The sequence below is a fragment of the Peromyscus leucopus genome, chromosome 10 (assembly GCF_004664715.2).
Source record: "Peromyscus leucopus breed LL Stock chromosome 10, UCI_PerLeu_2.1, whole genome shotgun sequence".
Taxonomy (NCBI): domain Eukaryota; kingdom Metazoa; phylum Chordata; class Mammalia; order Rodentia; family Cricetidae; genus Peromyscus; species Peromyscus leucopus.
Window position 1 is genome coordinate 15010329 of NC_051071.1, and position 13751 is coordinate 15024079.

The 13751-nt window shown below is 44.3% G+C and overlaps 1 protein-coding gene across 3 annotated transcripts in view; it reads left to right on the plus strand.

The window, feature by feature from the left end:
• The first annotated feature begins 587 nt into the window (after nt 1–587).
• Actr2 (actin related protein 2) overlaps nt 588–13751 on the plus strand; it is a 55171-nt gene continuing 42007 nt past the window's right edge. For 2 of the 3 annotated variants that reach the window (XM_037208963.1, XM_028884538.2), the window contains exon 1: nt 588–714. In XM_037208963.1, coding sequence (XP_037064858.1) covers nt 667–714 — 48 coding nt within the window. In that variant the 5' untranslated portion in view covers nt 588–666. The remainder of the gene's footprint in view (nt 715–13751) is intronic. The other variant, XM_028884537.2, reaches the window with a different exon arrangement.

Below are 13751 nucleotides of genomic sequence, written 5' to 3' on the forward strand. Positions count from 1 at the left end.
TTGTTTGATTTCAAAACTGAGACTCCTAAGTTGCGTGCGTGCACATTTTAGTTTATTTTTTTAAAAAAGAGGTGCGCGTGGCACTTGTCCCAGTTTCTAAGGGAGGCTACCGAGGGTCACGAATTTGAGGCCAGCATCTGGCAACATAGCGAGTTCCTGTTTGAAAAAAAGGAAGTGGGAAGCGGTGAAGCCGAAACAACGAAAGCATCCCGGTGGGCTGCAACCGGAGGTATGGAATAAACGCAAGGTTTGAAACAGGGGTGGGCGTCTCCGCCAAGGCCTAGGGGCAATGACACATCCCGCCTCGGGCCCTCCAGGTGGCTTTCGGTCTCCCCAGCCGGCTGCTCCACCCCTCCCCACGGCACACCTGCGCTCCTTCACCGGCCGGCCTCGACTGCAGGCGGCCAGGCCGCGCCCTGGGTCCCGAGACACCTGGGACCGAGCCACCGCCCCGCACGCCGGGCGCAGCGCCGGAAGCAGAGCGCGGCAAGAGGGCGCGCCAGAGCCGGCCAATGCTCATTGGCCTTCTCGGCTGCCAATCACCACTCGCTCGGCGGAGCGGCGGGCAGACGGAGACTTCCGGCGTGGGAGGAGCGACGGGCCGAGGGCGGGGCCTCGTGGAGGAGGAAGCAGGCCAAGCCGGGCGGCGGCTCTCCAAGGCGAACCATGGACAGCCAGGGCAGGAAGGTGGTGGTGTGCGACAACGGCACTGGGGTAAGAGCCGGCGGGGTGGCCGCGAGTATGTGCGGGGTGCGCGTGGACCCTCGGCTGCGGGGCTGCGCTGCGGGGGCGCGGGCGGGCGAGCGGGCGGGTTCTCGGGGGGCGCTCGCTGGGGGCGCGGGCGGGCGGGCGGACCGGCGGGCGCTCGCCGTAGTCGCGGGTGGGCTGGTGGCCCGGAGCTAGGTGGTCCTCAGTGCACCCGAAAGCGGCGAGGCCGCTCCCCATACGCCCCCGGGCGTCCGCCCCCGCCCCGCGCCCCGAGAACCGTGACCCTGCGTGGGTCTGGGTGGGGGTGGGCCCGGTTCCTGGGTGGTGAGAGGTCTCCATTTCGGAGCCTCGCCTGTGTCCATACAAGACCCAGCGGCCTTCCTCTTCCTGTGTAGCTGAAGATGCCGAATGCGAGGCAGGAAACGGGTTCCGCAGAGAAAAGGGGAAGTGCTGTCAGGCCCTGGGCCGCGGCCCTCGCTCTCGGCTTCCCGGCTGCCCCAGGAGAGTGTGTGGGCTGTCCTTGTCGCCTGTGGTTTGGAGGGACGGTGGGCAGCTCCAGCTTCACCCTTTGCTCTGCATGCAACCCCTCATAGATCGTCGTTTCCGTGGGAAGACCTAGGATCTCTCCAGTTAATTCTAGTGGGAAGTGAATCAGTTCTGGTGCCTCCTCCCTGCCTTCCTCCCCCCCCCCCCCCCCCCCCGTCAGTGCAGGATACAGACCTTAGTCTTAAAGATCCTAAAATTGTCCAAATCAGACTAAAGCGCTGATTTAGAACCTATTTGCAAGTGGTTTCTTTCTGTCCTTGTTTAAAAATGTGTTCGGAGCATCATTTCCCAATTTTGAAGATGGAAATGTTTCTTTTGAATGAATTCTTTGGTGGTTTCTAACTATTTTAGCGTTGCAACAGTTTGTGACTTTTCTCTGCCACAAATGTGACAATACGAATTAAAGATTTTACTTGAACTATCGCTTTGGAAGCCAGGTTGTTGAGGGGGGTAAGGACCTGATACTCACTGCCATTCTACTGCCCTTGATTGAATTTATTACAGACTTTGACAATTGTTGTACAAGCTTCATTTAAGCTAAGTTAAAATTGGACTAGAATAGAATAAGTATTGTAATACAGAGGGACATCCTTACCACTGCTGTGGTGATATGCCTAAGATTTAGAAACATAAAAGTTTTTAAGCAAACCCATTTATGTGTCTTCATTAAAGATATTTATGTTTGCAGACTTCATGTAGGGATACATAAAATGCATTTCATATTCTTTGAGATAAAGGATAAAGCAGTGAGGAAAGTTAGGTAGAGTTTCATAAAGCTTCTAAATTATCAGGAGAAAGATTTTTTAAACAAAGCATGTATTGTTACATTCTATTTAAACTAAATTATAAACATTTAAACTTTTCTAAAATTCTTATTTAAAAAAGTGCTCATTTAAAAAAAATACTACTTTGGGCTGCGTGGTGGTGGTGCCGGCTGCGAATGCTTTTAATCCCAGCTCTTGAGAGGCAGAGGCCGGTGGATCTCTGAGTTTAAGGCCAGCCTGGTCTACAGAGTGAGTTCCAGGATAGCCAAGACTACACAGAGAAACCCTGTCTTGAACACACCCCCCCCCCAAAAAAAAAAAATTGCTATTTGGTACCAGAGAGATGGCTCAGCAGTTAAGAGCACTTGTCAATCTTGCAGAGGACCCAGTTTGATTCCCATCATCTTGCATGGCAGCTTACAGCCTTCTGTAACTCTAGTTCCAGGGCATCCAGTGCCCTCTTCTGGCTTCCGTGGGTACTAGGCACATGTAGGGTACACATGCAAATATGCAAGTAAAACACACATACACCTAAAATAGAAACAAGTCTTTAAAATGCTGTTAAAAGGACTGCCATGCTGGCATAGTCTTTTTATGCCAGCACTTGGGAGGCAGAATGGCTACATAGTGAGACTCCCCTACTTTTTTTAAATCCTGTTCATTTGGGCAAAAAGATCAGTTACTATGGAATAAATGAAGGGAAAAACATTTTATATTTGGTATTACTCTTGTAGTTATTAATAAACTTTATCCATATTTTTTGTAGATATTGATGGCTATGAATGAAAGAGCTTTGATACTCATATCCATTCATATATAGCTCTGACTTAAATCATATCATAGTTAGGAATGTTTGGTGTTTCTAAAAAAAAAAAGTGAGGACTAAGAGCTGCTTAGAATCTGTTTTCTTAACTACTTATTCTTCTGAGTTCTTGGTTTTATTTAGGTACCTGAAGTTACGGTAATGTCTTTACAATTAAATATTAAAGAAGACATTAAGATTTGGGTTTTTTTTTTGTTTTGTTTTTAAATCATGGCAAAGGGGCTAAGCACCTGTCCTTGAAGCCCTAGAACCCACATAAAGCTGGGACCATAATTCCAGTGCTTCTGCCATAAGGTAGGAGACAGAGAAGGGAGAACCTCTAAAAGCTTTTGAACTAGCTGGCGCTGTGTATGCAACAGTGGACAAGAAAAGAGCCAAAGATGAGGGCACGTGTGTGATGTCCTCTGATGTCCACATGTGCACCATAGCATGCATCCACACATGAACCCTCGTGCACACCGTACACTCGAGAAACTAGAGACTGGAGATGTTAGTGCATAAGCTAGAGTGCTTGCCTGATGTTTGAGAAACCTGGGGGTCCATCTCCAGCACCACACAAACCAAATGTGGCATATACCTATAATCCCTGCACATGGGAGGTGGTTGCAGAAGTATCTTAAATCATTAATCAATGGTGGCTTCATTTACCTTTGTATACTTTAGATTTTAAAATGCAATCTATTTGAGAAGTTGTTTTTTTTTTTTTTTTTTTTTTTTTTTTTTAATGATGTTGGGGATTGAACCCAAGGATTTGGACACGGGAAGTAAATGTTCTTTCTGAGGTGTCCCCAACCCTAAAAAGTTAAATAAAAAAAATATTTTTAAAAGATTTGTTATATTTTTGTGTGCATAGGTGTTTTGCCTGCATGTGTGTATGTGCACCATATGTGTGTCTGGTGCCCGAGGGGGTTGGATCCTCTGGTACCAGACTCTTGGATAATTATGAGGCACCTTGTGCGTACTGGGAATCAAACCTAGATCCTTTGCAAGAACAAGTGGTCTTGACTACATATCTCCAGCCAGAAGATATTAAAATTTTAATCCCTCTCACAGACGCATAATTGGATGTTGGAAGTATAGATGTGTTCTTTTGATCACATGCTAAATGCTAGGCCTGCTCTATTTTCCCATTACCTACAACTAGACCCTTGTCTCAGTAGCCCAGAGAAGGAAACCTGCTTTCTAGAATAGGGCTTCTGAAAGTAGCCATTTGGGCAAAAGTCAGGATACCTCTTTACCTGTGAGATTTGATTCCTTTCAAATTGAGTCCAGGTTCCTGGTGTTAATATATGGTGTTACTAAACTTCAATATAAACTCACCAACAGTGACATCATTCCCCAACAAAATGCAGATTTCCCAAGTGACTTCTGTGTTGCTGGCATAATCCTTAATAAAGTTGAATGGTTAGACATAGACATTTATAGTGCTAGAAGAATGTTATATTTAAAATTCACCTTTCTAATTGATTGTCGTCTGTTTTTATCAGGCTTCTGCTAACTTATATGTTGGATTTAGGAATATTTTAAGTAAAAACAAAACAAGAATTTCACTGGGTGGTGGTGGCACACGCCTTTAACCAGGCAGATCTCTGTGAGTTCGAGGCCAGCCTGGTCTACAGAGTGAGATCCAGAACAGGCACCAAAACTACACAGAGAAACCGTCTCGAAAAACCAAAACCAAACAAACAAGAACTTGAGTTTTGCCTTGTGAAAGGCAGTAGTCTTACAGAACAACCATGGCCTCAAATAAGAATGGCCACTGTGAAGTTAAAATATAAGCACCACCAATTATTAAGGGGAAAATACAAAACAAATGAGCTCAAAGGGGAGGTTAGAAATCCCAGTGAGTGTGATAGAGCATGCCTGTAACTCCAGTGCTTGGGGTGGAGAGGCGGAAGGATCAGGAATTCAAGTTCAGCCTGGGCCACATGAGGCCTTGTCTCAAAAGACAAGAAAATCCTGCTGGGTGCCACTTCCAGCTCTTGGGAGACTAAAGCAGGAAAATCCCCAATTCAAGGCTAGCCTGGTCTACATAGTGATACCCTGTCTGCAGGGGCCCAGGAATCATTACATAAGAGGTGGTGGATGGAGGAGCCCAAGGCAGTGGGTGACCACAAGGAAACAGTACTGCTGGACACCAGGACTCAGCAGTGTGATAGCATGCACAAGACTCATGCAAACCAGGCCAGATTCCTGCGTCCCACTCCAGCCAAGCAGACCGACAGACTGTTTTCTCTAATAATATAGCCCCTGAGAAGTCAGCCCCACTCCCATAGAAGGCTATGTACCCAAGTATATTTGGACATACTTGCCTTGGTGGAAAACAAAGACAGAGTTGAGTGGGAAGGGAGGGGGTGTTGACCTGGGGGCAGCACGGTGAATATGGCCAAAACATGTTTACAAAACTCTCAAAAAACTAATAAAATATTTAAAAATAAAATAAAAATGTTTTTGAATCTTTTTGTTAGTTTTGCTTTAGAGGCAGGTTTCTCTGTGTGTAGCCCTGATTGTCCTGGAATTTGCTCTGTAAACCAGGCTGGCCTTGAACTCACAGAGGTCTGCCTGCTTCAGCCTCCTGCCTGCTGGGATTAAAGGCATGTGTCACACTGCCCAGCTTTGAATCTTTTTTAAGGAAAAGGTTGCTTTGATATCAAATGTAGACAGATCTTTTGTTCATTTTGCCTTAAGGAACACTGTGCCTCTTAACTATTTGATGACTCAGGAGGAAGTAGAGAGCCTGCTTAAACCACAGTGCTACAAGGAAGAAACTATATATGGTCAAATCTGTTCTTAACACAGCCTGTTGCACACAGAACTGTCACCAGCCTTAAAATGATGGACATGCAGGAGGAATGTCACTGATTAAAGTGATACCAAAAGAGTAGCATAGAAAAGGATATTTTCTTTGTATTTTGTTATATCATGGCTCTTTAATATATTTTTTTTTTTTAAGTTTAGCTTGCCTATTAATTTTACGTTGCTGAATTGGATTGTTTTCATATTATTGGAGCCTAATGCATTCAAATTTGAAATAATGTGGAACAGTATGGTTTTTACTGTATTGATGGAATGTCTTGTGCCTTTAGAAATGCTGGCACTGGACTCCCAAGACAACATCTGCAGCCACCAAGCTACTGCTTAGGCAGGAAGAGTGGGTAGGTGGCGGTGTCTGTTTTTGAAAGAAGGGTCTGGAGTCTGGGCTGGCCTCCAGCTTGCCACATAGCTGGGGACAGCCTTGAACTTCTGTCCTTCCTCCACCTCTCATGTGCCACTGTGCCTGGTTTATGGGCTGGGAAACCAACTCAAGGCTTAGTGCATGGTAGGTGAGCACTGTGCTGTCTGAGCTACATCCCCACCCCCAGGAATAGTTTCTTACTAAGTATTTACTCCCCCCCCACCCCCTATTTGTAGTAGCTTTAATTTGAAGTCTGATTTTCCTCCTCCCTCTACCTTCCTCCTCCCTCTTCCCTCTTCCCTCCTTCTTCCTCCTCCCGCTTTTGGTAAAGTGGTGATAGTGGTTTAGAATGGTTGTTTCTGCAGTTCAGGGCTCTCATTTTTGTCTTCTGGGGTACTTGGAAAAGGTTTCCTTGCTTAAAGTATATGGAGAACTTGAAGGGCCCTTGAGCTGACCAGCAGGTGAAGGTGCTTGTTGCCAACCTGAGAACCTATAGAGAAGGGGAACAATGTACCAGGGGACTCATGTGTGCACACACAGTTTTTAAAATGTAGTTTAATTTTTTAAAATCATTTTTATTATTTAAAAAATTTTTAATTGTTTTATGTTTATGGGTGTCACTGGCATGCCTGATGCCCATGGAAGTCAAAAGAGGGCATCAGATCACCTGGAATTGTAGTTACAGACAGTTGTGAGCTGCCACATGGGTGCTGGGAATTATTGAACCCTAGTCTTCTAGGAAAAGCAGCTAGTCTTTTCTTTTCTTTTTTTTTTTTTAAATTTTATCTACATTTATTTTATGTTGAATTTATCCCTGTGCCATAAGTTTTTGTATCTTAAGTTTCTTCTTGAATATCTTTTTTCTTTTTTGTTTTTTTGAGACAGGGTTTCTCTGTGTAGCTTTGTGCCTGTCCTGGAACTCACTCTGTAGCCCAGGCAGGCCTCGAACTCACAGAGATCCGCTTGCCTCTGCCTCTGCCTCCTGAGTGCTGGGATTAAAGGCATGTGCCGCCGCCGCCGCCGCCACCGCCGCCGCCGCCGCCACCACCACCACCACCACCACCACCCCCCCCCAGCTCTGGGTTATCTTTTTCTTCTGGCTTTAGAAAATTTGTTTCTTTTCAGTGAGGAGCATTTCAGTTTGACAAAAGGACCTCATGTATGGGTTAATCTGGCCATGAGCTCTGTAGCTAGTGCTTTTAACTCCAGCCCCTAAAAAGAATTTTAAGATATGAACATCTGCACAGTTGTAATCAGAAGACGTTGATGTGACCTGACCCTTTCCTTTGCTATTGTGTATATGTGTGAGTGGCAGGGAGACCAGTCAACCTTAGCATTCTCCTCCCTGTACCAGGATTTACTTTACCCCTTCTCGGGGTCCTCTTCCCTTTGTTGTAGCCTTCCCCTTTGTGTAGATTAGCCTTCTAGTCATACTTGTTTCTTTGGTAGCGCTGGCATTCCAGCCCACTGTCTTGTGCATGCTAAGCAAGCTCTGTACTACTGAGCTGTATCTCTAACCAGCTTCTAATTTTCTTCGAAACTGTTTATACCCATATGAGTGAGCGTTTCATCGTGATTAATGGGGAATTCTGTATCTGTTAATTTTAGGGTTTTGCTGTTGTTTTGATTATCCTTGTTGAAAACCTTGTTGGCCTTGAACTAAGATCTTGCTCCTCAGAGTGCTGTCTCTAAAGGCCTGCACCTCTTTATCTGGCCTTCATTAAGGTTAAACATAAGATTTTTGTATTCAAATAGTATTTTAGTTTTGTACATTCAAAATGTCTGTGGAAATTATGACAGGAGGCTGATGATAATGACAGACTTTATACTAAAATTTATATGGTGGAGATATGATGGGAATATTTTCTGTGAGTTTTTTTTTATTATTTCAGCTTAGTTATCGGTTAAGCTGGGTTTTGACTAGAGGATAGAAATGTTATGATTTAGGAGAATCGTGTGAGAGATTTTATACACACATACACACACACACACACACACACACACACACACATATACACACACACGAGGAGGGGAGTGTAGCTCAAGTTGGCTTAGAACTTGCGGTCTTTCTGCCTCAGCCTCTAGAGTGTTAGGACTACAGGCATGAACTGCCACACCTAGCAGAGGCTATTTCTTTCTTCTGTGGTAATTGTTCCCCCAAGTCTTTCTAGGTCACATTAATCAATAATTTGAGTTGACATATGGGAACATGAAGGAGTGTTCCTGAATTCTATTTAACATTCCTTTGGGATGAACCTTATACTCTGAATTTCATTTCTCAACCACTGTCAGATGAGCAAGGAGAGTATCTGATTACAAGGTCTTCGGACCATACTGACATGTGCCTTCAGAGGTAACCCAAGAGGAATTGTGTTTTTATTTAAGACAGAAATCTTACTATGAATAAAGCTTTGGTTGGCCTGGCACTCGCTGTGTAGCTCAGGCTGGCCTACAAGCATGTGCTGTTATACCAACTTCTACAGTAATATGCTTTTACAAATGTGTAGCTATACCTAAAAAATGCTCAACAGTGAGCTAACTAGGATTAACCTTTGTGAGTATGGAACAAAACATCTAAATAGTATGATTTACTTAGGCTCTGAAAGCATATATAGACAGAGATAATAGGAATTAAGGTGGTGCTAGGGAGCTGAAATTCTTAGTTTTAGACATTTTTCGTAATTACCTTTAATTACTTTAAATTATAATTTTAACATATTTGTGAGGTTCTGTTCAAAAAGACTAAGTTCTGGATAGCAGAATGTTCTAGGCTATTTATAATCAAATAGGATTCATCATTGTTTCCAAAAGGGCTGCTGTAGAGACAGTGAAGGTGTTCGTATTTTGGCAGGATTGATGTAAGCTCACATTACAGGTTTGTAGAGGTCAGAGGACCACAAGCAAGAAGTTCTCTCCTTCCACCTTGTGGGTCCCAGGAATTAAACTCAGGTCATTAGCAAGTGCCCTTACCTTACCCACTGAACCATCTTGTGGGCCAGGACATTGATATATTCTATGCACCTTTGGGAAGGAGAACCCTTACATTCTGCTGGTGGGAATGAAAATTAGTCAAGCTCCTTTGGAAATTGATATGGAGACTCCTCCCAAGACTATGAATACCCACAGCTGAAGAGAGGGACTTACTGGTAAGTCCTTGCCTTGCAAGCATGAGGAGCTGAGTTCAGTCTAGAGCCCATGCTCTAGACTGTAATCCCAGCGCTGTGGAGGCAGAGGCCAGCCAGGCCAGTGAGCCCATCTCAAAGAAGGTGGGTATTTCTGTTTGTTTGTTTGTTTGTTTGTTTGTTTAGTTGTTATTGGCAGGTGGTTTGAGACAGGCTTGCTCTCTGTACAGCTTTGGCTGTCCTGGGACTGACTTTGTAGACAAGGCTGGCTGGCCTCAAACTCAGAGAGATCTGTCTGCCTCTGCCTCCCAAGTGCTGAGATTAAAGGCATGTGCCACTGTGCCTGGCTAAGGTGGACATTTCTGAGGATGACACTGGAGGTTACCCTATGGTTTGCATGTATGTATATGGGCACATGCACACACTTGTTTTCAAAAGATTCAAAATAAAACTAGGCTGGGCAGTGGTGGCACACGCCTTTAATCCCAGCACTGGGAGGCAGAGACAGGCAGATCTCTGAGTTCAAGGCCAGCTAGGGCCATACAGAGAAACCCTGTTTTGAAAAAACTAGGAAAAAAAAAAAAAAAGAAAAAAGAACTAAACTATCAAATGACATAGTTATACCAACTACTCTTGAGTATTTACCCAAATTATGTCATTTGCAGGGAAATGGATGCAACCATAGACCATATTAAGTGAAGAAGACTCGATAAAGACCATGTTTTCTGTCATTTGTGGATCATAGACATTTTAAAATAGATACTCAAAATCATTTTTTTAAAGATTTGTTTATTTATTATATATACACAGTATTATTCTGCCTGCATGCATGCCTGCATGCCAGAAGAGGGCACCAGGTCTCATTATAGATGGTTGTGAGCCACCATGTGGTTGCTGAGAATTGAACTCAGGACCTCTGGAAGAGCAGCCAGTGCTCTTAACCTCTGAGCCATCTCTCCAGCCCCCCAATTCCACCCCCCCCCCGAGACTGTGTAGCTTTGTGCCTGTCCTGGATCTCGCTCTGTAGACCAGGCTGGCCTCGAACTCACAGAGATCCGCCTGGCTCTGCCTCTGAGTGCTGGGATTAAAGGTGTGCGCCACCACTGCCCCGTCATTTTTTTTTTTTAGGGTGTCATGAAAGTAGAGGTGAAACTGAGCCAACAGAGGGCACTAGGAGGAGGAAGAAAAGGGAGAGACGGGGAGGAGGGTGTGGTTTGTGAACCCACGATTACACATTCAGTATATACCAGGATAGTTTCTTCTGTTGATCTTTAGAGTTTTCTTCCGTTGGCTTGAGTTAGAGTGTTAGGATACAGCACAGACTGCCCTTGGACTTGTAAATAATCTTGCCTGAGCTTTCCAGGTGCAAGTGTATGTTGCCAGACCTGGCTTTCTGTCCACCTTTGTACTGTTACTAATGTGCATCACTTCAAGTACTCTTTCACCTTAGTTCTTCTAAAAGTGTATGGTCCCTGATGCCACAGAACAGTAGACTTTCTGTAGGGAATTGATTCACCCCATCCCCCTGTGTATCTCTATCTCCTTCCTCTTCTTTTTTTTACCCCCCCCCCACTCGTGTAGTTGTTCATAATGTAGTATAATATTTGTATATGACCTTAAGTCTATTCCCTAACTCAATGCTGTCATAGTTGTTTATGGTTTTGCGCCAGGGTCTCATGCAGTTCGGGCTGGCCTCAAATTCCATATGTTAAGTTTGGCCAGCTAAGGCTGGCCTTGAACACCTGTCCTACCACCACCTCCAGAGTCCGAGGATTACAGGAGTGTACCATCAGTGCACAGCCCTAACACAACTTAAACCTTGTCTAAAGAGTTATTTCCTAGTGTTTAGGGAGGAGTGGTAAGGTGAAAGGTGCTTTTAGATATGATTTAGACATTTTTATTGTATTTATTTGTGAATGGAGGGGCGTGCACACGCCACAGCATCTATGTAGAGTTCAGAGGACAGCGATGTGGGAGTTGATTCTTTCTACAGTGTGGATTCTGAAGATTGAATTTAGGTCGTCAGGTTGGGCAACAAGTGCATTTACCTCCTAAGGCATCACATTGGTCCTGCTTCAGATATTTTGATCTATGATTAGTTGAGTCCATGGATGGATAGGGAACCCACCAGCTATATTTGTATTTTAAAATAATCATAATCTCATGCTTGTAAATGAACGGTTCTTTCAATACTTACCAGTCATTTAATGTGTACCTCTTATATGTGTACCTCTGTTACAGGCATTCTCAGTAAACACAAAAATCCTTGTAATTTAGCATGCATTGGATGAAGACCGTACTAATGTTGTGGAGATTTTGATAGTATTTCCATTTATTTATTTATTTTTATTTTATGTGCATTGGTGTTTTGCCTGCATGTATGTCTGTGTGAGGGTGTTAGATCTTGGAGTTATAGACAGTTGTGAGCTGCCATGTGGATGCTAGGAATTGAACCCAAGTCCTCTGGAAAAGCAGTGCCCTTAACCACTGAGCCAGCTTTCCAGCCCCCAGCATTTCCTTTTTTTTTTTTTTTTTTTTTTTTTTTTTTTTGTTTTTCGAGACAGGGTTTCTCTGTGTAGTTTTGGTGCCTTTCCTGGAACTCACTCTGTAGACCAGGCTGGCCTCGAACTCACAGAGATCCACCCGCCTCTGCCTCCCGAGTGCTGGGATTAAAGGCGTGCGCCACCACCGCCCGGCCTGCATTTCCTTTCTTCCTGTATATTAGTTATTTTTCTGGTCATTGGACCAGTGCCTCATCAAAGTAACTTAAAAGAGGATGGGCTTCTTTTGGCTCATGGTTTAGAAGGTAATTCTGCCCATGGTGTCAGGAAGGCATGATGGCAGGATCAGTTCCTGTTTATGGCAGAGGGAATGTGAGGTGCTTGCTCATATTTTGGTAGACGAGGAAGTGGGGGGAGAGAGATGTAGCCAGAAGTAGGACTGAGTTCTAACTGCTAAAACCTGCCTCTCATAACCCACTTCCTTCCTGGGTCCTACCTATTAGAATACATGTCTACCTAAAGAGACCACCAGCTGGGGGCCAAGTGTTCAACCGCGTCCTCAAACGTAACGTCCTCCTATCTGAAAGTTTTACTTACCTTTTCCTCGAGACATCTACTTTTCAAACAGTCTTAATGAGCCCCGGCTGACCTGGAAATTGCTGTTGACCAGGGTGGCCTTGAACTTGTAGACCTCCTGTCTGCTTCCTTTGTGCTTAGATTACAAGCGTGCACCGCCATACCTTGGTGCAGTGTCTGCTCTTAAAAAATATATTGAGTGCTGTAGCTCAGAGGTAGAGCATTTGCCTAACATGTCTAAGGTCCTGTATCTCAAAAAAAGGAGGAAGAGATTCCTCATCAGGCATGGTGACACATGCCTGTAATCATAACACATGAATCACCACACCCAGTTTTCCATTTTAGGTTTTAGTGTGGTTTCTAAATCTCCTAAACTACAAAGTTTCTTATGTGTGAAATGAAAGAATCATTAGAATCACTGATGTAGTCCTTGGAGAAGGTCTTACTTGAATATGAAATAGTTACCTGGTATTACTAAATATTAAAATGAAAATAACTAATGACAATTTTACATGTGAAAATACACACGATGTTAGTCCAGATATCATTTTTTTCCCCCCCGGGTTTTTTTTTTTTTTTTTTGGTTTTTGGAAAATGAGGTTGCTTAAATGAGTGGATATTTAAAAGCCTGGTTTCGGGCTGGGGATGTGGTTCAGTGGTAAAACACTTACCTAGCACACACAAGCCCCTCTGTTCTATCCCTAGCACTTTAAAAAAGTAAAACAAATCAGCCTTTTATGGGCTAGAGAAACTGCTCAGCAGTTAAGAGCACTGGTTGCTCCTGTAGAGGACCCAGGTTCAATTCCCAGCACCTCACAGCTGTCTGTAACTCCATTTCCGGGGGAGCTGATACTCTCATACAAACGTACTTGTAGGCAAGATACCAATGCACATGAAATAAAAATACATAAATTTTAAAAGCCTGCTTTCGAATCAGAGCTGCTTTTGTTGTTTGTTTTATTTTTGTTTGTTCCAGACAGGGTTTCTCTGTGTAGCCCTTGGCTGTCCTGGAGCTCACTCTGTAGACCAGGCTGGCCTCCAACTCAGAAGTCCACCTGTCTCTGCTGCTGGAATGCTGGGATTAAAGGTGTGCACCACCACTGCCAGGCTGAATCGAAGCTTTTATTGTGTTCATTTTCTATCATTTCTCCTTTAAAAATTCCTTAGCATTTGTTGAGTGGATGTGTCCATTTCCAGAGACTTCCTGGGTGAGCACTGTGCGCTGAAGCTTCCTTCAGACATCAAGCTCCAGCGTCAATCACTCAGTTTAGCTCCCTGCTTGAGCACCTTACCTTCTGGGGACACTTAGGCCCTAAGGAAGCAATTACCCCAAAACTAAATATGAACTCTGTTCTAAATAGTTTTAAGTCAGCTTGCCATAAGCTAGTCAGCTGAGAGGAGGGAACCTCAATTAAGAAAATGCCTCTAGGTGGGTGGTGGTGGATGCCTTCAATTCTAGCACTCAGAAAGCAGAGTCAGGTGGATCTCTATGAGTTCCAGGCCAGCCTGGTCTACAGAGAGAGTTCCAGGACAGCC